The sequence below is a fragment of the Dromiciops gliroides genome, chromosome 6 (genome assembly GCF_019393635.1).
Source record: "Dromiciops gliroides isolate mDroGli1 chromosome 6, mDroGli1.pri, whole genome shotgun sequence".
In the NCBI taxonomy this organism is placed as follows: Eukaryota; Metazoa; Chordata; class Mammalia; order Microbiotheria; family Microbiotheriidae; genus Dromiciops; species Dromiciops gliroides.
This window is the reverse complement of record NC_057866.1, coordinates 139,624,147-139,646,752: the sequence shown is the minus strand read 5'-3', so window position 1 is coordinate 139,646,752 and position 22,606 is coordinate 139,624,147. Positions and strand designations below refer to the sequence as shown.

The 22,606-nt window shown below is 36.2% G+C and overlaps 1 protein-coding gene across 1 annotated transcript in view; it reads left to right on the top strand.

Annotated features, from left to right (window-relative positions):
- LOC122732098 (transmembrane protease serine 11F-like) overlaps positions 1 to 22,606 on the top strand; it is a 108,554-nt gene that overhangs the window by 76,796 nt on the left and 9,152 nt on the right. Inside the window, 5 exon segments of the mRNA XM_043972266.1 lie at positions 6,014 to 6,132; positions 15,753 to 15,820; positions 16,881 to 17,044; positions 19,299 to 19,337; positions 21,256 to 21,457. Coding sequence (XP_043828201.1) covers positions 6,014 to 6,132; positions 15,753 to 15,820; positions 16,881 to 17,044; positions 19,299 to 19,337; positions 21,256 to 21,457 — 592 coding nt within the window.

Here is a 22,606-nt window from a genome sequence, read left to right as displayed (position 1 = left end):
TTCTGAAAAAGCAGAGCTGAGAAGTAGGAAGGCAATAATAATTAAAACAATAAAAATTACTTATGAGTTTTCACATCAAAAAAGACAACTCCTAAAGGTCAAAGATTCATTCAATCCAGTCATTTCTGACTTTTTGTGACCCCATTTGGGGTTTTCTTGGCAAAGATACTGGAATGGTTTGCGATTTCCTTCTCCAGCTCATTTTACAGATGAGGAACTGCAGCCAATAGGGTTAAGGACTTGACCACACAGGGTCACACAGGTAGTAGTGTTTGAAGCTATAATTGAATTTAGAAAGATGAGTCTTCTGACTTCAGACCTGGCACTCCATCCATTGTGCTACCTAGATGCCCATGTCAAAAGTAGGTTTACAGTATGTGTGTTGAGGATGGGTACAGGGGAGCAGTAGGGAACTATTGTTTTAATCTCAAGATTAGTCATTATTATTAGATATTAATTTTCATGCCTTTCTATTCTAGGCATCCTTTCTCTGGATCTTCTTCAACATTTAGCTAACTTTATAAAAATTTGAGAGTCAGTGTGGTTTAGTGGCTAGAGAGCTGACCTTGATTATGGGGTCACCTGAGTTCAAGTCCTACCTCTGACAAATATTAGCCATGTGAGTCTAGACAAGTCACTTAAACTTTCTGTGCCCTTGGCAACTCTCTAAGACTATAAATTGTAAAGAAGATTTCAGCCTGCATTGGTAGAGGGGATTTCTTAAACAGGGAATTCCCAACAACAATGAAATCATAGATCTTGCCCCTATCAACAAACATTTATAAAGGTCCTAGTGTTTGCTCTTCTTATAGCATTATAGTGTCCCCTTATATCATTCCTATTTCTAGCCTAGTCATGTTGGAACATCCAAATAATCCAGCCTTTACTGTCTCTTAAATCACATTGTGATGTCACACTGGATCTAGTTTATTTCCTGAAGCAACTAACTTCCTGAAGTAACTAACACAGGTAGGTGGTTCAGTGGATAGAGAGCCACACCTAGAATTGGAAGACTTGAGTTCAAATATGGGCTCGGATACTTACTTGCTATGTGACCCTGGGCGAGTCACTTAACCCTCATCCATAGAATGAGCTGGAGAAGGAAAATAGCAAACAACTCTAGTATCTTTACTAAGAAAACCCCCACATGGGGTCACCAAGAATTGAATGTGATTGAAACAATTGGACAACAACAACTAATAATATAATATAATTTATAGCAGATGGCCACTAATGCATATTTTTACAATTCTAAAACCATTACAAAATTCAAACACAAACCAGAAAGAGACTTGTTTTCTTTAAGGACCTGCTACCTCTGCAAACTGACACAAATATATTCATTAATAGAATACAATTTCCTAAGACATGAAAGACTGCTTAGAACCATCCTCGTGAATCTAGTCCTTCACCCTATCTCAGACAATGTAGATCTTGAACAATGTGTGGAAACTTACCAATGGGTGACAGGTCTTATCAGGCTTGTTTGGAATGTCACAGTTTCCCATATCAAAATAAAGGAATTATCTATAAAGTCTGCTGTTCCTTCACTAGCACATGAAAATGTGATTATGAAAGTATTATGATAACAATTCAGCAATACACCTTCTCTGAAGGCTACTTCTCACTCCTGTATTTTGAAGGTCTGCTCAAATTTATTCAAATCAAATCAATTTAACAAACATTTATTTAATAGGTTCCATGTTGAAATGTAAGCTTCTCTTAGTGAACACAGACTGGCCTCCAAGATAGCTCTAACTCTTACTCATACTGGCTGTGGACTGGGAAGTCACTCAACGTCGTGGTGCTGAAGGCAAGACTATAAGTTGTGGAGAAGGTGTTGGATGCAATGGTAGAGGCAGTTTCTCACTTGGGGAATGCCTATAAATAGGCAGCTAGGAGGCACAGTGGATAGGATGCTGGACATAGAGTCAGAAAGACCTAAGTTAAAATCCTGTCTCAGACTAACTGTGTGATGCTGGGCAAGTCATTTGACCATTGTTTGCCTCACTTTTCTCATCTGTAAACAGGGATTATAATACGCCTCCCTTGCAAGGTTGTTGTGAGGATAAATGAGAAGTTTGTAAAGTGCTTAGCACAGTTCCTGGCACATAGTAAGTGCTATACAAAGGTTAGTTATTGTTATTATTATAATTATTGTCATTAGGTAACTCTCTAAGACTATAAGCAGAGAAGGTGATGGATATGCTTTGGTGGAAGGAGTTTCTTCACCTGGGGGAAACAAACTAGGCAGCTAGAAGGTACAGGTGGATAGGGTGCTGGTCTTGTAGTCAGGAAGACTCAAGTTCATATCCTGCCTCAGACACTAGCTGGTAACTTTAGACAAGTCATTTAATGCCTCATCAGCTGTAAAATGTGGATAATAATAATGTCTACCTTACAAGGTTGTTGTGAAGATTTTAAAAAATGCTATTTGTAAGTGTTTTAGCATCTTGACTGGATCATAGTAGGCACTTAAAAATGCTTGTTCTCTTTCCCTTCCCTATGCCAATGAAATCACAAGTCCACTTCCTATCCATACCCCTGTGGAGATGCTCAAAGCTGCTATAAAAATACAGATATGACACAGACCCTGCTCTAAAGAAGTTTATAATCTAGCAGGGCTGGGAAGGAATAGAGATTTTAGCATCTTCCAGATCATTAATATGGATAGTCCCTCAATTCTATTCTTGGCTTGTTCCTCTTTACATCTCTTGCTAATCTCATTTATTCACATAGCTTTAACTCTTTATCTCTCACTTCTGTTTAGGTCGACTTTAAACACCTAGCAACCTGTATTTCTGTCTCTGTCCTCCCTTTCTCTCCTCTCTCCCACTAGGTGACTCACTGACATCCCAAACACAATCTGTACTTTATTATTTCTGCCTTTGACATTGTCATTCAACTACTGTCGAGTTATTTGATTTTTTCCTTCACCTCTCTTATCCAATTTGTTAACTCTACCTTCACAGTATCTTCTTCTGTGTCTTATTTCTTTTCCCTTCTCTATCATCCCATTGCCTGCCACTATTCTGTAATCCCCTAAGAATCTTTCCACCTCTATTTATTCCATCTCTAATCCATCTGCTGTTACTGTAAACCTGAAGTCATGTATAAAGAGTGACAGCATGTATATTCCCCTTTTAAAGAGTAGCAAATGATGACTTTATTGGCACTTTGAATAACAAAATGAGTGTATTATAATGAATGGGCCACCAATAACATGTCATGAATTTGTAGAGCTTGTTAAAGCACAAATCACATTTTCATATATTATTTCATTTTCACCTCTACATAACTCCAGGGAATACATTATTTCACCACAGGAAATCAGGATGAGGAATTGGATGCATATTTATTGCACAATGATTAGAAGTGGCTCTTTTACATTTAGGAAATGTTCATTTTAATTTATGCAAAATTATTTTTATTATGAAATCTCATTACTGTAGTGCCATGATCAAAGTTTATCTGTACTATTGGAAAAGCACAGTTTAAAAGAGATGGAACAGATTAAAGAAGTAATTTGGAGGGGCAGCTAGATGGTGCAGTGGATAGAGCACCAGCCCTGGAGTCAGGAGTACCTGAGTTCAAATCCAGCCTCAGACACTTAACACTTACTAGCTTTGTGACCCTGGGCAAGTCACTTAACCCCAATTGCCTCAATAAAAAAAAGTAATTTGGAAAATGCAAATAACTATTTCTTAATGCCTAAAAATAATTATTGAAAAAAAGATACTGTTTTGTATAGAGACTAGGATTTTGCTCATGCAATTTGTCCAACCAAAAATACTCTTCCATATCTTCTCAAAAAAGACTATTTCTACCATCACTTCCTCCCTGTTCTCTAAAGTATAGTTTTTTAGTCTCTTCCATATAATGTAACACTTAATTATACATTGTCTTGTATTGATATTTAGCTGTTTCATGTATATTAGTTTTGTCTCTCCAACTAGAATATAAGCACTTTGAAAGCAGAGATCAGGTCTTATCTTTATACCTGTAACTCCTAGTAATAACTGGGCATAGAGGTAATGATCAGTGCTTACTTGCTGACTCACGACTGGCATTGCCAATTATCAATTAAATTGTAATAGTAATTAAATTTTAAATAAAAATTAAAGAATTAAATTCAATTTTTAAATTAGTTAATAACAATAATAATTCTTATTCTTACAAAAAACAGCCACTTCATGCACTTGGCCAAAAGCCTAGAGTGCATTAACTATACAAAAATAATAGCAGAAAAGTAACATTCTTACTAATCTTTCTATTGAGATCTCATAAAAATAAGAAAAAATGAGAAGTGATGATGATAACTCCTATCTATACAGTCCCCACTATATTGTGCTTTGAGGTAGAGAATGAGTGGAAATATTATTAAATATGAATGTTTTGAAGAGAAGGAAACTGAAAGCTACAGAGGGTAAGTGACTTATCCAAAGTCACATAGCTAGTAAATATCAGAACCTGAATTTGAACCCAAGACTCCTGTCAACAAACCTAATGCTTTTTCTATTGTGGACACACCTACTGATGCTCTAGGTTATAGATGTCTTTTCATCTTCCCCTTCCCTGACCTCTCACCCCATGTTTAACTCTAGGCATTGCTTTTTCCAATGTGGAAACTACCAGGGTCTCATATATGCCACATATGATAGGGCTGTTATATCACTGTTCCCCAGAATATTGGAATGACTCCATGGAGAGAATGCTAGGACTCAATGTACATACATGCTTTCCAGCTACTCACAGGCTGCTTACCTTTGTGTTTACCTCAATCCTTGCTTCTCCTTGCAATACCTAAATCAAGATTCAAACTAGGAAAAATCTAATTCTACAAGAATCAATATTCAAATTCATGTGCAAACTTCTTGGAATCTGAACCCAAACACACCCTCACCTATACTCACCGACAATTTATCTTTCCCTCTTTCTTGGTAATAGTCTAGTATTCACTGAAAGTATTATTTCCTCTCACCTGAGTAATCTATATTTATGCTTTATATATACTCAATAAGTGCCACTAGCCAGATTCCTAGCTATATTTGATTTATTGGTTACCAGTACCAGTACCAGTATGGCTAGGTGCTGCAATAGATAGAGCACTGGGGCCTGGAATCAGGAAGTTGTCATTCAGTCACATCCAACTCTCTATGACCTCATTTATGGTTGTTTTGACCTGAATTCAAATCTTGCCTCAAACACTTGCTAGCTGTGGGATCCTGGGCAAGTTATTTAACCCTATTTGCCTCAGTTTCTTCATTTATAAAATGAGGTGAAGAAGGAAATGGCAAACCACTCCAGTATCTTTGCCAAGAAAACCATAAGTGGAGTCACAAAGAGTCAAACATGACTGAAACAACTGAACAAAGCATCAGTAGAATATGCTAAGTAATCCTTTAGGACTATAATTAATAATTATGGGAAGCTCTGAGCCCTTTTTAACTTAGGCACAGAGCTCTTTGCTCCCAATCTCTATCACTTTCCACTATAACATGCTGCTTCAAAATACTTGGCAACAGATCAAGTTTGGGGAAATGAGAAATTGCTCCATCCTTGCACAAACAACTAGACTATTAAATTCATCCTCAAAAATCTGTCTTAGCTATGATGCGGCAGAGTTAGCATTTCAGTAAGGGTGGTAACAATTTCACAATATGACTTTTAATGTTTACATAAGTCATAATTTTGATTCCCAATTGTATATGTGCCTATATACTTGTGCTTATGACTACAACTATACTAAATGAGATGTCAGATCCTAAGTTGTCTGATTAATTTGATAAATGGATATAACCAGGAAATGTGAAATCAAAGTAGATTTTTTTGGTGGTGGGAACTTTCTACAATGATCCAGTTAAGAAAAAATTTTCAAATATGCTTCACTTTGATATATCACATACATTTCATATATGTGACCATATCTTTATATGTGTAAGTACGTACACATCATCATATCTATACATGTGTATATATCATATATCAGTGTTTCATTTACTTTATCTTACAGATGAAAGGACCTTCTATTACCTCGTCACCTTTAATATCTCCAACATCAAATATAAAGAGAAATATGGAAGAAAAACTTCAAGAGAATTTGTAGAACGGAGTCATCAGATTGAAAGAATGGTAAGGTTAATTCTCTTTTTGAAATGTTTCTATTAGCCTTAAGACAGTGCCTGCTGTTTCCCTTACTTTCATTGAGACTTAGCAGAACACAACACACAACAAAGAAGTTATAAATGCCACATCAGTTCTGGTTATTGATTCATACATACATATTCCTATCTGTCTTCTGAATCTGAATCCTAAAAATGCATATGCATACAATCCTCTCCCCACTCCCCCAATACAGATGGAGGAAGAGAAAGGTAAAATTGATTAAAGTCCTATTGAGAATTAGTGGCTGAGCTAGGTCTCTTATCTGCCATTTCAAAACTTTTCCATATGCTGTGCTGCTTCTCTCTAATGGCCCCACCAAGAGACATTTTTATTCTCCTTTACATTAATCTTCTAGGTTAGTTATGCTTCCAGAACATCCTCATTCCCCTTAACATCTCATTAGGGATCTGTCATTCATGAATGTTTTGTTCTTTATAATTTTAGCCTATATCTACTTGGGTGATAATATTTGTAATGCATTAAAGGAAAAAAATAGATTTTTTCCACTAAAGTTCTTTTCTGAGCTTCATTTTGTAGTGAGTGTCCTAGATTTTCAAAGGTCATATGCTTTTGCAGATTCAGACCTTTCAGGTTTTATCAAGCTGAAAAAAGTTTTATATACAAGCCTGGCAACAGACTTTGTCATCTGAGAACCAAGTTCACAAAATTTGGAGTTTTTTTCCCTCCCACAATGATGCTTTTTTTGTTTGTTTGTTTGGGGGTTTTTTGTTTGTTTGTTTTTTTGGTGAGGCAATTGGGGTTAAGTGACTTGCCCAAGGTCACACAGCTAGTAAGTGTCAAGTGTCTGAAATCAGATTTGAACTCAGGTACTCCTGACTCCAGGGCTGGTTCTCTATCCACTGTACCACCTAGCTGCCCCACAATGATTCTTAAAGATCATTTAGTAAGTCATAGAGAGAATGAAATCTGTATCCATGGAAGGAGCACCCATACCTACAGAATCACAGATTCTTAAAATAGCAAAGAAATTTTGATTTGTCCTAGAATGACTTCTCTCAGACTTTAGAGACATATCATCTATTTCTATTTTGTTGTATTTTGGTGGATAAATCTATGATCAATTTATCTATGGATTTCAGTAGTATTCCTTGTCAGACATTGTCTTTTCAAATTGATGTATCCTGGGGCAGCTAGGTGGCGCAGTAGATAGAGCACTGTCCCTGGATTCAGGAGTACCTGAGTTCAAATCCAGCCTCAGACACTTAACACTTACTAGCTGTGTGACCCTGGGCAAGTCACTTAACCCCAATTGCCTCACCCCCCCCCAAAAAAACCCCAAAACCAAACAAAACAAATTGATATATCCTAATCTTTTTAGCCATTCCTCATTCAACAGCAATCCTATTTGGATTTGATCTAGTTTTCTATTTTTTTAACTGTCATTAAAAAAACCTTTGATGATTATGGCTTTAAATATCATTTGAGATCTATAAGTACTATTCTCCCTTCATTCCTACCTTTTTATTATTTTTCATTTTTTTTCATTCTCTATTCTCCAGATGGATTTTTAAATTCCTTTTTCTAGCTCTTCAGAAAACCCTGGGCACTTTTATTGACCTCACACTTTGGTTTTGGGGCCAGACTTGTGATATTATCAGTATAAGACATTCCTCCTAAGGAAAGTCTCTATACAAAGGCAGATCTGCCAATGTTAGGCAAGTCCAAGTCTTAAGGAGTTGCCCAGGCACTGAGAAGTTAAGTGATTTGACCTGGGTCACTCCACCAGTTTGTGTGAGAGTTGGGGCATGACTTCTCTTCGTAGATCACCAAAACTATAATTTAGATGTGTCATCCCTTTTTTATTATTTTGGAATGGCCCAACTGTGATCAATATCATTTCAATAATTTACATCATTGGGTAGGATTTTCATGCATGGAAGGCTATCTCTTGATCTTTTCTTATATTCCCACCCTGTAAAATATAAATACAGGCTACCCTGCAGGCTGCCAAATCTGAGTTGGCTCAGCCTAGAAATTAGTAGCTGCTCAGGTCTAGTGTTGATTTTTTTGTTGGGGGTCTTGTGGAACAGTGAGGGTTAAGTGACTTGCCTATGGTCACATAGCTAGTAAGTGTCAAGTGTCTGAGGTTGGATTTGAACTCAGGTCCTCCTGAATCCAGGACTGGTGCTTTATCCACTGTGTCACCTAGATGCCCAATTAATTTTTTTTTTCCATTAAGAGGGAGTTAACAACTAAACCAAGTAATGCTTCATCTCTTAATTCAAGTAAGCTTGAAACTACATTTATTGCATAGCTGACTTCAGGAATGAGAAAATGCAGCAGGCATGGTATCATTTGCGAAAGAACCCTTAAGGGTTGTTTCCTCAAAAGACATCACCTTATGGCTAATGGCATTGATTCTAGCCTGAGAAATCCATTTATTTCGTTCGTTGAAGAATTCTCCCCTAGTAAAACACAAATGTCCTAGGGAAGACTAACACATTAAATTTATTGTCTATTAGCACTTTAACATGAATCAGTTTATCAGTATCTTCACCTACCTGAAACTCAGCTGCTAAGAGGTACTTGCAGAATGAAACATATAAGAAATATGTTTTTATTTGAGAAGGGCGGGTGGAGAGTTCTAAAGTTGGGGCCTTTCCATAAAAAGCAGCCATGTTCAACATACTGTAGTGAGGGGATCTGGAGAAAGGGAAAGTGGGATACCAAGATTAACAAAATAGTATAAAAACTAAAAGGGATAAAAAGAGAAGTAAAATGGGATCAAAGACCAATTTTACCCATTTCATAATGTTGCCTAGGGCTCCCTGACCTTTAGTAATTGCACCCTTTTATTGAAGGATCTCATTTGACATAAGGGAAGTCGGTATACTTCAGAAAATTTCCCCTGACTAACCCATTTTCCTGACCCCCTAAATCTGGCAACTTTGCTATGTAATAACATTTGGTGTGTTATCATCAGTTGCCCTCAAAAGTGTATAATTCACAAAATTCAATGGAGAAAAAAGCTATTTTCCATTAAAAAATATAGTTATTATCAGAGCTAATGGAACATATGAATACCAGCAATTGAGTAGCCCTTCTCCTAAGACCTGTATTGGTTCAAATACTTATAATAAGCCACCTACATAGTATAGTGGATAGTGTACTAGACCTGGAGTCAAGAAGACCTGTGTTCAAATCCAGCTTCAGATACTTACTAGCTGTGTGATCTTGGGCAAGACACTTCATATCTGTTATGTTTCATCTTCTGTAAAATGGAAAAAAAATAATAGCAACTACTTTCCAGGGTTCTGGTGAAGATCAAAGAAAATATTCATAAAACAATTTGTAAACCTTAAAGCATTGTGTGAATTATAGCTATTATGATCTTATTCCAGGTAGGGCTTCTAGTAGGAAAGTAGATAGTAGAAATATTATCTTCATTTTACAGATGAGTAAATGGAGAAATGAAGTGATTTATCCCAAAGCCATTAAGAAATAAAAGAATCATAGTCACTGTGGATCTCCTAAGCATCAAGAGTGTAGAAAAAAATGTAGTACAGAAAAGAAACTTTGGTGAAACTACTTAATAAATGTGAGGCTATTCCCATAAAAGGCAAATATGAACCTTGTTCTTCTTTTTTTGGTGAGGCAATCAGGGCTAAGTGACTTGCCCAGGGTCACACAGCTAGTAAGTGTCAAGTGTCTGAGGCTGGATTTAAACACTGGTCCTCCTGAATCCAGGGCCAATGCTTTATCCACTGTGCCACCTAGATGCCCCCAAATATGAGCCTTCTAAAAAAAGTAGCAAAATTTAGTGGAAGAAGGAGGATGTATGGGTATCAGCAGGTACAAGGAATTCTGTCACTGGCTCCCAATGGTTCCTTTCAGGGGGTGACCAAGGCAAAGGAGCATGTCAATCTGATATGGTCAGTTGGGAGATGTGCTATCTTCTTGGGGCAAGAATCTGGGATAGGATTTATAATCTGATGGGATCTGTGTTGAAAGATTTCTTAACTTCTAGCCATTTCTAGTGATTCATGTGACAGCCAATAATAAAGCCATGATACATCAGGTAACATTCTAAGGATTATCAAGTTCTGGGAATGAAGGGTGTGGACATACAGGTGGGTCATTAAAGATAGAGCCTATAGAAGAGGCTTATATAAGAGGTGAACAGCTAGCAGAGAAGATTCTGGAGAATGGGATTTATCTTTCTGGACTGTAGCCCAAGATATAATGAGGATGGGCTCTTGACTAGGGATGAGCTACGTTTAATGAGTATTGGTTGCACAGAATTCTTCTAGAGACTTTTTAATCTGACTAAGAATGCTTTGACCACAAACTGTTAATTCAGACATAGAGAATAAACACATCCAACAAAATGAATATCAATAGAACTAACCAGTAATTTACAGTAAAAAAAAAAAATCTGACCTCAGAGTCGGAAAAGATACTCATGTTTTCAAATGCCTGTGCATTAATGTGGACAGCATGAGTTATTAACAAATTCAAGTTGGTTTTTAAAGAAAAAGCAAATGTCTTATTCAAAAGAACTTGATTAAATAGAGTAGATAATGGAATAGAATAATACAGGAAGAAGGTAGACAACTGTGTGGAAATTAAAGAACCTGGAGACAGAGTATGGTGGTAAGGATAAAAAAGAGGGAGAAATTGAAGTATTGCTGGAAGAATATACAAAAGATGTTATCCCTGGATGGGGAAAAATAGTATGATGATTTCTCCCCACCTCCCAGGCAGTGAGGGTTAAGTGACTTGCCCAAAGTAACACAACTAGTAAGTATCAAGTATCTGAGGTCAGATTTGAACTCATGTACTCCTGAATTCAGGGCCAGTGCTTTATCCACTGCACCACCTAGCTGCCCCCTCAAACTTCTTTTTTATTTTATTTTTTTATTTTTTTGTGGGGCAATGGGAGTTAAGTGACTTGTCCAGGGTCACACAGCTGGTAAGTGTCAAGTGTCTGAGGCCGGGTTTGAACTCAGGTACTCCTGAATCCAGGGACGGTGCTTTATCCACTGCGCCACCTAGCTGCCCCCCTCAAACTTCTTAATAAAAGAGAGCACTAGTGTCTTGAATAAACCCTAATGGATGATACCCTGCCTAAGAACTATCTTTGATTTTACTCTCTAGAGTCAAGTATGGTGGACCTCTAGGTACAAAGTTGGCAATTTGCTTATGATGAACATGTCCATGTCCATGACAGGTATGCCTTGGTTAATTCTGAAAAGTGCATACTTCCTTTTCTCCTCTCACCTCCTGCTCCTCAAAATTCATCAGTTACTCACGCTTTCTGATTTGCTTTTATGACCTTTGTTAAAATATATATGTTACGGGGCAGCTAGATGGCACAGTGGATAGAGCACTGGCTCTGGAGTCAGGAGTACCTGAGTTCGAATCCGGCCTCAGACACATAACACTTACTAGTTGTGTGACTCTGGGCAGGTCACTTGGCCCCAGTTGCCTCACTAAAAAAAAAAAAAATATATATATATATATATATATATATATATATATATATATATATATATATATATATATATATATATATATATGTTACAAGAGAAAGGAAAACACATTGAGTCATTATTATCCATTATACCTCAGAGTAAATCAGCACATAAATTAACTAATAAGATATCTGGGAGTCCCTGAGGGGATGAAACTCAAAGCAATATATGCTTTGATAAAAAAAGAAGGAAGTCAGGGAAGATCAAGAGCTTTGGACACTGTCCACAGATTAAACCTAGACAGGCAATGAGCACGGGATACAGTAGAAAGGACAGAATATACTAGATAAAAGAATCAGGGAATGCTGAAAGGGAAGTGAAGAGCAAAAGATGCTTACTTCAAGATTTTGATTTGGGCTTGTTCTGTTTGTAAGAATCTAAAATAGGGGCAGCTAGGTGACACAGTGGATAACGCACCTGCCCTGAATTCAGGGGGAAGTGAGTTCAAATCCGACTTCAGACACTTGTAACTTACTTACTAGCTGTGTGACCCTGGGCAAGTCACTTAACCCTCATTGCCCCACAAAAATAAAAATAAAAAGAATTAAAAAAAAAAGAATCTAAAATAAAACCAGGGCAAATCTCTTGATAGAATGGAAAGAACCCTTGATCAGAGGACCTGGGTTCTAATCATTGCTTTGCCACAAACTACTTGTATGATATTATGCAGGTCACTTAATTTCTCTGGACTTCACTTTCTTAACCTGTAAAATGAGAGGAATGAACTAGAATCTAGTCAGATGCATCAAACACAATGTGAAATGCACACAACAGGCTGGAGCATGTCCTGAACCAGATTTAAATGTAATTGTGGGGCAAAATGTAATTGCGGAATATTTTTTTTAAATGAGAATACTCTAGAACATAGGTAACATAAATATACAATTTTCTAAGTCAATGTGAGGACTGCAGTGATCTTTATATATGGTTTAGTGGCCCCTGTTTCTGAGTGTGACACCACTGCACTAGATAACTCAGGTCCCTTAGAGTTCTTGAAATGATCCAGTGCCCTTTTCCATCTAGACCTGCCTAGAACTGTGGTAGGTGATATCAAGATATAAAGCATTTGTGTAGAAAAATGTCAAACCTGCAGAACCAGGAAAACATTGTACACAGTAAGTATCAACAACATTGTATGATGATCAACTGTGGTAGACAACTCTTTTCAGCAATACAATGATCCAAGGTAATTCCAAAGGACTCATGATGGAAAATGCTCTCCATAACTAGAAAAAAGAATTGTGGAATCTGGATGCAGATTGAACCATACTGTTTCTACTTTTTTTGTTTTTCTCTTTTCTTTTTTGAGGTCTCCCCTTTTGTTCTGATTCTTCTTTCATAGCATGACTAATACAGAAATATGTTTAATGTGATTGTACATATATAACCTATATCAGATTGCTTGCTGTCTTGGAGGGGGGGAGAGGAGGGAGTGAGGGAGAAAGATTTGGAATTAGAAATCTTATAAAAACAAATGTTGAAAACTATCTCTACATGTAACTAGAAAATAACAAAATACTTTTATGCTAAAAATGCTAAAATAAATAAATAATATCTATTTTAAAGCAAAAAAAATTATGAAAATGCCAAGACCAAAATAAATTTACCATCCAGTTGGGAAAAAGGAGATTAAACAATAGATGAACAATACAAAAGAAAGAATAGTAGTTCATTATAACAATACAAAAAAAATCCTAAATGAATGGGTCAGACAATATGATTCTGAGGAGGGGAATGTCATTCTGGACAGGAACAACCCTGAAAAGACTCACAGAGGAGGAGATTTTGCCTTTACTGCCTTTTTTGCCCTGCGGTGTGTACTTACCACTGGTTATTTTACACTGACAGGAGGACCGCAGGGCTTAGAAAGCTTCTTTTCAAGGGTGTACCTTGTAGACTTCCCTAGTTGTTAACTTGAGACTAATGATCTTCCTAGAATACTTAATCCCAAAGCAATTACAGACTAGGGGAAAGCATCTAGCTCAAACTTGCAACAGGCAGTAACTGGGTGTGTACAGACTATTCAAGAAGAAATACTACTTTAGAGATGTCACTTGGTTTGTTACTATCCTAGTTCAAACCAGGACTGGATTTTTGCAAGAACTGATTTTGATTGGAATGATTGTTCTTACAGCCATGAGCCCAGAGTTTGAGAGATTTTCTTACTTGAAGTAATATAACAGCCTGAGTGTAAAATAACCTAATTCATGACTTTGAACTGAAACTATCAATTGATTTATATGGTTATAGTCAAGAACTGAGCCAGGATAGAACAGTATGTACAGAATTCTTATTGGCTTGCCTGGAGGAAAAAAGTTATAAACATTAATTACATTAGCTCACAAATTGGTTATAGGAATCATCAGTGACTGAAGAACATGTGGGGTAGTCCTAGAACAGATAACCTGCTTCATGAGGTTCATATAAAGAGCAAGGAGGCCTCTGGCCCTCAAGCAACTGTCTTGATTCTTCAAACTTATACTCTCATACCTTTACTTTCATGCAAAAGAGGAGCTGGATGTTGTAAAAATTACCTTTGTTCAAACATCACACAGCTATATCTAGACTCTATCTACTCTTTATTGAGGTAGATAATTTAAGTAGCCAAAGTAAAATGCAGTTAATTCTTTGATTTTAGTATTTTCTATAATTATGGTTGGAAGGAATTCTTGCTTCTCCCTAGCCCAGAGTTTAGAAAGGGGGTGTTTTGAAGTCATGGGTCCCTTTCCAAGTGTCACTTTGATGGCAGATAAGAAGCTCTAGGGAACCTGGGGGAAGACCTAGTAGAGATAACCCTGGACCTAGTAGAGATAACCCTGTCTTATTGTCTTGGACTGTCACTGATTCCTTTGGTTTAGTTGTTGTTGAGACATAAGTGAGCTCTCCTGATGCCTTATTTCTGCCTGGTTCATACCAATGATTTATGCATCTCCACTTACAACTAATGTACTAATTTGATTTTTTTAGAAAGAAAGTGTGTTAAGATAATGGATTTATTTTATATGAAAGGGCTTAAAGCCTTTCATTCTATCTCACTATTTCACTCTTAGAACTTCTGGGCTTTTCCATTTGATTGAAAGTTGAATTTTCCTTGAGAGCAAGAACTGTTTAATTCAGGAATTCTTAACCTTTTTATTCTTTTGTTATTGTTGCATGTATCCCTTTGGCAGTTGGATGATATCCATGGGCTTTAATACTACTCTAGTGAGTTGCCTATATTCATAATCAAAGACAATGCTAAATTTCATTTCGAAGTCAGAGAAAATAAGAACGTATTTTTCCCCTACAATGTTCACAGGCCCTTGGAAATGCATCAACAGAACCCAGATTATGGACTCTTAGATATTTTTTTCTTGGTATCCCTAGCATTGAACACAATGCTTAACAAATGTTTCCTTATTCAAAGGGATGGATCTCCATCTTCTCTCCATTCCCCTCAAAAATTCAGTCTGCTTTCTCTCATATTCCTACAATTTCAGGAACCTTCTTCAACTTTCAGTAGCCACTCTAGGGGCTCAGGTGCCTTTAGGGAATTGTGATAACTTGCAATCCAATCGACAACTGGTTCAAAGGGTTGGATAAAAAAGATATTTACCTTAATAACTAAAAACATTTTTAAGTATAACCTCAATGGTAAAAGAGTGTGGGCTAGGGAGGTGACTGACATGAAGGGTTCCTTAGAGTTCCATAACAATCATGTGTCAACTGCCTTCTTAAAACTACAGGGATGGGAAATAAAGTCTGTAAATTTATATGTAACAATATACTCTGGATTTGAGTCAGCTACTTTATTGCAACACCTCTCATAATAATGTTGAACCAGGAATGTTGTCTATGATATCGACACTATGTTCTCAGTGATGCCTATTTTCTCTTATTATTGTTGTATATGCACTAGGAGGTCATCCAATTTCACGATTCCCTTTTTACAAACAGAAAAGTTAAGTGGGCATGTGTGAATAAACAATCCCACTTACTTAGCTCTCAAGTTCAAATGATTTACAAACTATACTATAGCTATGTGTTTTCTGTTCTTTCATGTTACCTTCTTTTGATCTCAAGCACTGTCTGATTTTTTTTTTAACAAAATAGATGTCTAAGATATTTCGGCAGTCATCTCATAAAGGAAGATTTATCAAAGCCCATGTTATCAAACTGAGGTATGTGAACCTGGTTTTCTATCCCTGAACATTTGCCATTGTGATAAAATTAATTAATCATATGTGACTTTTAGTGCAATAAGGTTTTATATTGAAATCACTCTATCCTATCCTTTTTATCCTTTATATGTTTTTGTGGAAGGTAGAATACCAACTTGAACATAAATGGTTTTGTCTGATTTCAAACTCAGCTATTGCTAGCTATTCTTGGACTGGATTAAAAAATAAATAGAAATAGATTCTTTGTTATACTAGAAATCTCCCATGAATCAAAATGTACCTATTAAGAAGGAATTTTTGTCATTGGTCTGTGCCTCTGGGTAAAAATTCTTTTACATTAGAGAGACTAATAATATAATTCATAATTAATAACCTCCTCCTCCCATATGTCACCAAATCTCGTGGTACATTTATAATGATTTAATTAACAATATTAATATCCAGTCTTTTGGCATCACAGAAATTCCATATACTATGGTTTTATTAATGTTTAAATCATTCATTTTCTACTTATGAGCTTTTTGTTAGATTTATGTCACACACTGCTTGGTTCAATTAAAGGTAAATTATAGACAGCTAGCATTTATATGATAGCTAGTACTTATAAAGTATTTTAAAGTTTGCAAAGGGCTTTAAAATAGGGCAACTAGATAGATCACCAGACCTAAAGTCAGCAAAATCTAAGTTCAAATCTGGCCTCAGATGCTTATGAACTGTATGACCCTGCGCAAGTCATTTAATCTCTTAGTTTTCCTCAGTTTCCTCATCTGTTAAATAGGGGTCATAATAACACCTACCTCCCAGGGTTTTAAAGATCAAATGAGATAATTATTACAAAGTTTGTACCATATGAATGTTAGCTGATATTGTTATTATTGTTCGTAGTATGTATGTATTTTAAATTTGAGGCAAGATTTGAACTCAGCTCTTTTGACTTCAGGTCCAGTGCTTTATCCACTGTGCCACTGGGATGGTAAATGTATTTCCTGGGATAGAAAGAGTTAATGATGACGGAAATGCCAGTATTAACTTCCTCTTTTATTTTGTCCATGGTCTACAGCCCTGATAAAGATGGTGTGAAAGTCCATATGCTGTTCCTTTTTCGCTACCCTTCCTCGATTGGTGTAGTAAAAATTAAGAAAAAAATTGAAAGTACGCTATATCAGGCCCTGAAAACCAAAAAGTTTACTTTGGCCATAAGTAGTCCTTCAATTAAAATTACACGTAAGTGACATTCCCCACCCCACCCCCCAATCTTTATCTTTGTTTTTCCATCTAATTCCTTTTATATGTCATAAGAATTGGTGTCATTAGCTGCCTTTCATCAAGAATCTGCCGGCAAAAGTGCATTTATGTATTTAGCACTGTTGAGTTAGTTTTAGTGTTGAGTTACCTATATACTAAAGGTTTATTAAATGAAGGTTCTTAACAAATTTTACCTTTAGCAAACACAATGGTATGGTACATGAAGATAACAATATAGAGAGGACTTAGGTCACTTCCTAGTTTAGTACTGCTTTCAATTAGTGTGTCATTTATTATTCACACCTCAAAGATAAAAATTGTTTTGTCATTCTATAGAATAAATTGGTCCCCAGAGACTTGATTTTCCTTGAAGTCACACAGCTAGTTGGCAGAAATACCTGGATTTTTATTCAACGACTTATTTAAATACCTCCAAGCTCCTAGAAGCTCACTGACAATATCATCACATGACTAGAAAAAAGTAAAAGATAATATCAATTAAACTGAAAGTTCTTTGAGTGTAGATACTACACCTTGTTTTTCTTTATAACCCCACAAGACTTTAAACACAATAGACATTTAATAATTCTTTGATTTGGTGTTAACCTAGTATATTCAACACTAGCAAAAATTTAGCTTTTGATCTGATCTCTAATCGTTTTCCCAAACCTAAGATGGAACTTTGTAAAGGGGAATGGTTTATTACACAATCTTTGAAAAAGTTCTGTCTCCATCATGATTTCAAGATTCCTACTAGAATTTGGGGTACATGGTCTAGACCCTTAGCCTAAAAGACAATCATCATGTTTCAGTGGTCAATATAAAACATCCTAGGGGGCCTTTGAGGAAAAAGCCCCTGGGCGCCCTAAAAAAGGGTATTTCTCTATAAGAGCCTACAATGATAATGTTCATAATGAAGAACCTAACATAATGCATGACTCTGAAGTCCTTTTTCAATCATCAAAAAACATGAAATTAACCTTATACCTAAAAGAAATATATATATACATATTTAAGGTATAAGGCTATATATGTGTGTGTATGTATTATGTATATGTATGTATGTGTCTGTGTGCTGATTATATTAAGCAAGTACAGTTTTAGGGTTGAATATTTTATTTTACATCAATTCTTTGAGAATTGCTTAAAATAGGCATTGTTATCTGTTATTTATTAATCAGAATATTTGAATCACTAAAAAACCACACTCCATACCCACCTAGAGTAAAAAAGGTTGTGTATGTAAATAGATAAAGGTATAATATAGTGTGTGTATGGGTACATACACACACACACACACTCACTAAACACAGTCATGTTAATATAGGTGGGTGAAGACAAAGAAGTAGAATGTCTAGGTATGTCCCTCTGGAGTTTGGAACTAGTCTATCCTTAAAAGGGATCTGAGATATGGTGACAATTACATTGTTTCCCTATTGTCTATTATTAACACACACACACACACATATATATATATATGTATATATATATATATGTGTGTGTGTGTGTGTGTGTGTTTATGTATGTGTGTATATATATTTACACATACACACAGATAGATACTTACTCTTCTATGTATATATGTATACAGATTTCATACACACACACACACACACACACACACACATATATATATAACACATAACTCAGGTAAAACATGAATTCAAGGACCCCCTTCAGGGGCAAAGAGGTTATAGAAGTTTAAACATCAGCCAGAGGGATCTGTAGGGAAGAAGGAGCAATGGCCCACTTGCTTTGCTCAGTGATTAGAGACAGGATTGTTCATTGATTTTATACAATGATGTTTAGGTTCTTTTTAGTATGAGCTGGAAAAGTATCCTCTTTCCTGGTGGTTGTCTCCTTCCCTAGATCACCACCTTAGCAGAAATGTGACCCTCAAAGATCTGGGCCAGGAACTAGCATTCAAATTTTTTTTTAAGAATTCTAGTCCTCAGTCAAGAAATAAAACAAAATCATAGTTTGATGCTTAACTAAAATAAGAAGATGCTTCAATTTGTACCAATCAGACAGGACTTTTATTTTGTTTTTGTGTTTTTTTCTCTATTAATTTGTTGATAAATATTTCCTATCTTTGGCTATTTTCAGTAATGCATTTTTTTTTCTTCGGATAACAAGTATTCTTATTGTTGAACTCTTGAAAGAAATCAAAACAAATACCAAAGGACTGTAGCCTTATTCTGACCCGATTTGATTCACATTTTATTTGTTTTAGCTATTGATTCCATGAAGACAAGGGACCTTCTCAACAGTCGTAAGTTTAAAAGCATATATAATTTTTTTCATAGCATTATCCATAATTGATAACAGATGAGAAACAGGGTGGCTTTGTGTATACAAAGCTTACATTGGAGTGAGACATGGTCAAGTGATGCCTCTGAAACATGACTTGGAAAAGTCACGTTTAGTGTTTCATGCAGTTCTCTGAGACTTTCATGTACAGATAAATTGCCACTTGTGCAGATTAAATAATGAATATGAGGCAGCCATGTGGTACAGTGGGTAGAGCTCTAGACTCAGAATCAGGAAGACTTAAATTAAATCAAGCTTCAGACACTTCTTTGCTTTGTGACCTCAGGGAAGTGATTTAATTTCTGCCTGCTTTAGTTTACACATATGTACAAAGGGGAAAATAATAGCGCCTACCTCCCAGGATTGTTGTGAGGATAAAATGAGATAGCGCCTTTCAGACTTGAAAGATCTATAGAAAGCTAGCTATTACTAATGGAAGGAGCTTCCACACTAGAAGTTTCCCTAACTGAAGAAAACACAGGTCCAGTTCCCTCCTCCCAAAGAAAAAAATAATAACCTATAATCACAGCTAATGAATAAAAACCAGGAAGACCTTTTAGACAGGCTCCATTTCATAGTCTATCTTTCCAGGTTAAAAGGGGAAAAAGAGTAGAGGGTAAGGTTTCTCCAGGCATGCAACAGAACTTTTCACATTTTCTGAATTTGAATTTGAAACTTTTTGGTTTTGGTGAAGTAGTTTTTCTCCCCTCTCTTAAATGTTTCCTTTATATTGCCCTTCAACTTATTCTTTAATAAGGCTCTCTCCCATGAAACCCCTGCCCCTGGAAGACATTATAAATTCATTACAAATTTATAAACCTAACTTGGGGGAGATGTTACACAGTTGTTTTCCTATCAGAGTACTCTATCCTTAGTTACAATAATAGAGATAACTCAGAATGTTATTTTTAAAAAGCTTCATTCATTGATTCACTTTAAAGTTGGGCTTTATCAGAGTTAGCTCAATATCCTATAACAGGTAGTATAGAATCAATGCTTAAAATGTTAGATATTGAACTAGAACTATATTATTTTTAAAATTTAATGAATTCAAAGTATAATAACATAGGATGGTGAAAAGAACATTCAATTCCATGTCAGAGGCCTTGAGTCCAAATCTTGGCTCTGCTATTTACTACCTTTATAAACATAGGAATGCCAGTTACTTCATCTGTAAAATGAAAAGGATGGACTAGATGATGGTTTCTAATGTCCCTCCCAACTCTAAAAATCCCATTTTATACAATATTAGAAAGGATTGTTCCTAAGTTTCCTACTGATTAATATAAAATACTATAAGGTGCTTTCAGAGGCCAAGTACCATGGATGGAAAAATAGGGCCAAAGTTGATCTCTCTGGGTCTCCATTTCTTCTTTCTCTCTCTCTCTCTCTCTCTCTCTCTCTCTCTCTCTCTCTCTCTCTCTCTCTCTCTCTCTCTCTCTCTCTCCCTTCCTTCCTTCCTTCCTTCCTTCCTTCCTTCCTTCCTTCCTTCCTTCCTTCCTTTCTTTCTTTCTTTCTTTCTTTCTTTCTTTCTTTCTTTCTTTCTTTCTTTCTTTCTTTTGTGGAGCAATGAGGGTGAAGTGACTTGCCCAGGGTCACACAGCTAGTAAGTGTCAAGTGTCTGAGGCCAGATTTAAACTCAGGTTGTCCTGAATCTAGGGCCTGTCCTTTATCCACTGCACCACCTAGCTGTCCCTGGGCCTCCATTTCTTCATCTATAAAATGAGGGTGTGGGACTAAGTCTCTTCCATTTCCAAATCCATTTTAAGGGAGAAGGGTATAGTATTAACAAGAAATAATGTCAATGAATGTAAATCAAATGAATATTGGTTGATGCCTCTTTTTTGATGAAAACAAACTAAGCAGTCTCACTGTGGTAGGTTGTGGGATACGGACGACCTCATCATCCTTGCCATTGACATCAGCTTACACCACTGAAAGGATAGTCATGGGAACTACAGCTGCATTAGCAGGAGAGTGGCCGTGGCAAGTCAGCCTCCAGTTAAAAGATTTTGGCCATCAATGTGGTGGCAGCTTGATCAGTAACACCTGGATTGTGACTGCAGCTCACTGCTTTCAGAAGTAAGTTCACAAGGACTAAGGGATAGCAACTATTCTGTGACTTTGGGTAAGTTATTGCCTCTTCAGGCCTCAGTTTCCCCATCTCTGAAATGAGGGGCTTGGATCAGGTTCTCTCAGATCTGTTTTAACAATCTATGAGTCCATTCCTTATCTTTTGTCACCATTACCTGATATCCATTGTGTGCATAAAGAATAGAAAACCTTATCTCCACAAGTACCTTCCATTCCAGTCAGATCGGTTTCATTTCCCTTGCACATAGTATGGTTACTTTTCCAGTTTTACTCTTCCTCCTCTATTCTACTTTCCTCCCTTCCTGAAAAGCCTTTCTCTTACCTTTCTAGGGACTATTATGGCACTTTGGTTGTACCTTTCTTAGGACTTGGTAGGACAGGGGTACAGTGGTATTGCCTCCCCTGTTAAATTACAACCCTTGAGGACTGAAAAGGCATTTATGACAGTTCCTGGTACTGTACTATAATACATACTGGAATCTCAATAAATATTTATTTATATAATTTGGAGATTACTTGTCTGACACAAATCTAGCTAATACACTGGAGGACAGAAATAAGATCAATGAAAATCTTGAAAAGTTATATGAATTTGTTAACCAAACCACAGAGACAAGGAAAACAATATACACATTATGACAATATAAATGAAAAGAATAACAATGATAAAATTGAAATGAAATGCTGTTATATTTAATGAAAAGAAATAAGAATGCATTTCTCTCTTCTTTTCTGAGATTGAGAATTATGGGTGTGTAATACTGTATCTGAGGTGAATTAGTTAGTTTTACTGAATTTTTTTCTTCTTTTTAAATTCTTTGCAATAAGGGATATCTTGCTGAGGAGAAGAAAAATATATCAGAAAAATAAAATTGATGTAAAAAGAAAAGAAGGGCAACTAGGTGATATAGTGGATAGAGCACTGGGCTTAGAATCAGGAAGACTTATCTTCCCAAGTTCAAATCCAGCCTCAGACATTTATTAGCTGTGTGACCCTGGACAAGTCATTTAACCATTTGCCTCAGTTCCTCATTGCTAAAATGAGCTGGAGAAAGACATGGCAAACCATTCCAGTACGCTTGGCAAGAAAATCCCAAATGGGTTTGCAAAAAATCAGACATAACTGACATGACTAAA